General features: G+C 51.2%; 1 protein-coding gene across 1 annotated transcript in view; it reads left to right on the top strand.

Annotated features, from left to right (window-relative positions):
• Positions 1 to 432: 432 nt before the first annotated feature.
• ACADL (acyl-CoA dehydrogenase long chain) overlaps positions 433 to 1,292 on the top strand; it is an 8,194-nt gene continuing 7,334 nt past the window's right edge. Inside the window, exon 1 of the mRNA XM_006908502.3 lies at positions 433 to 775. Within this exon, the coding sequence (XP_006908564.2) occupies positions 699 to 775 (77 nt within the window). The 5' untranslated portion in view covers positions 433 to 698. The remainder of the gene's footprint in view (positions 776 to 1,292) is intronic.

The following is a 1,292-nucleotide window of genomic DNA, read 5'->3' as shown; positions in this document are numbered from 1 at the left end:
CTCTTAGAGTTCAAAAATCTTCAGAGATCTCTTATTACAAAAAACCCAAACCATACAGTTCAATAGCTCAGACATGAAATGTAATGTACATTATGAAACAGTATTTGATGACTTGGGGGAAAAGACGTTGGGAAGACATAGATTCAAATCAAATATTATTGGAGAATTTAACTAAAGAGTTTTATTTGCATACATGTATTTTATTTTCCAGGAAGTGGCCACTTTTTCCAGGAAAAAAAAAATGATAACGGCACAATTCTTTGAAGTAGTTGTACAGTTGTCTATGTGAAGTAAATCCATTTCGATATTACAAAAAAACACTTCGTCTAAATTTTTGTGGGTTTGCGTTTGGGTCCATTTTGAGGCCCCGTGGCTTACACCCGTGTCTCAAGGCGGTTCAAGAGTTCGAAAAAGAACTGCTTAGATAAACAAGTCAGAACGTTGCAGAGAAAAAGAACGGCTTGCTTTTAAATCCTTCGATCGCTAATCCTCCACTGCTACGGGCGGCGCGCGGGCGTTTTATCCCGCGGCGGGACTTTTTTGCCTGGGGTCTGCTCCTCCGGTCTGCTCCTCGGATCTGCTCCTCGGGTCTGCTCCGCAGCCCCGCCCCGTCCACAGCCCGCCCCACCGGGTGCTCCGCCCCAGAGTCTTCGAGAAGTTGGCTTCCGCCCCGCGAGTCACCCTTCGATGTCCTAGCCATGGCCGCAAGCCTCATCCGTGCTTTCCAGCGCCTGTGGGGCCGCCCGTGCGCGCTGCGTCCGCTCGGGTTTGCGAGGTGAGTACCCACCGGCTCCAGTTGTCCCGGCCCTGAGGCTGCAGGGCCTGAGCGGCGACATCCTCCCCGGATGCTTGGAACTAGGCAGAGCACGCGCGAAGGGGTGGCGCAAAGGGGTGGCACTCCCGGCTGCTGCTGGGGCCGGGGCTGGAGCTAGGTGGTGGGAGCAGGCAAGGGTGGTAGAAGGGGCTGGAACTGTTGTAGCCACCAGCCCCAGAAAGATACACGGACCACCAGAACTTAGTGAGTTGGAATCACGCTCTTTATTCAGCCAGCTGGGTCTGCCAGGGGTATACAGACCCCAAATTAAGCAGCCCCAAAATGTAGAGGTACAGGGTTTTTAAGCCCTACATCCCCTTCCTCAGTCTGTCTTAAACACAAAGGTCTATTTTTCTCTTACTCACTACCTGTCAACCCACAGGTCGGTTGTGCAAGCGGGGGTACAGAAGCAGAAAGCTTATTGTTAGAATGTTATGTTCCCATGGGTGATAGCCTATGTTCCCATGGGCTAAGAAGT

The sequence above is a fragment of the Pteropus alecto genome, unplaced genomic scaffold (assembly GCF_000325575.1).
Source record: "Pteropus alecto unplaced genomic scaffold, ASM32557v1 scaffold182, whole genome shotgun sequence".
Classification (NCBI taxonomy): domain Eukaryota; kingdom Metazoa; phylum Chordata; class Mammalia; order Chiroptera; family Pteropodidae; genus Pteropus; species Pteropus alecto.
The sequence above is the reverse complement of the archived record's forward strand: the minus strand, read 5'-3'. Positions and strand labels throughout refer to the sequence as shown.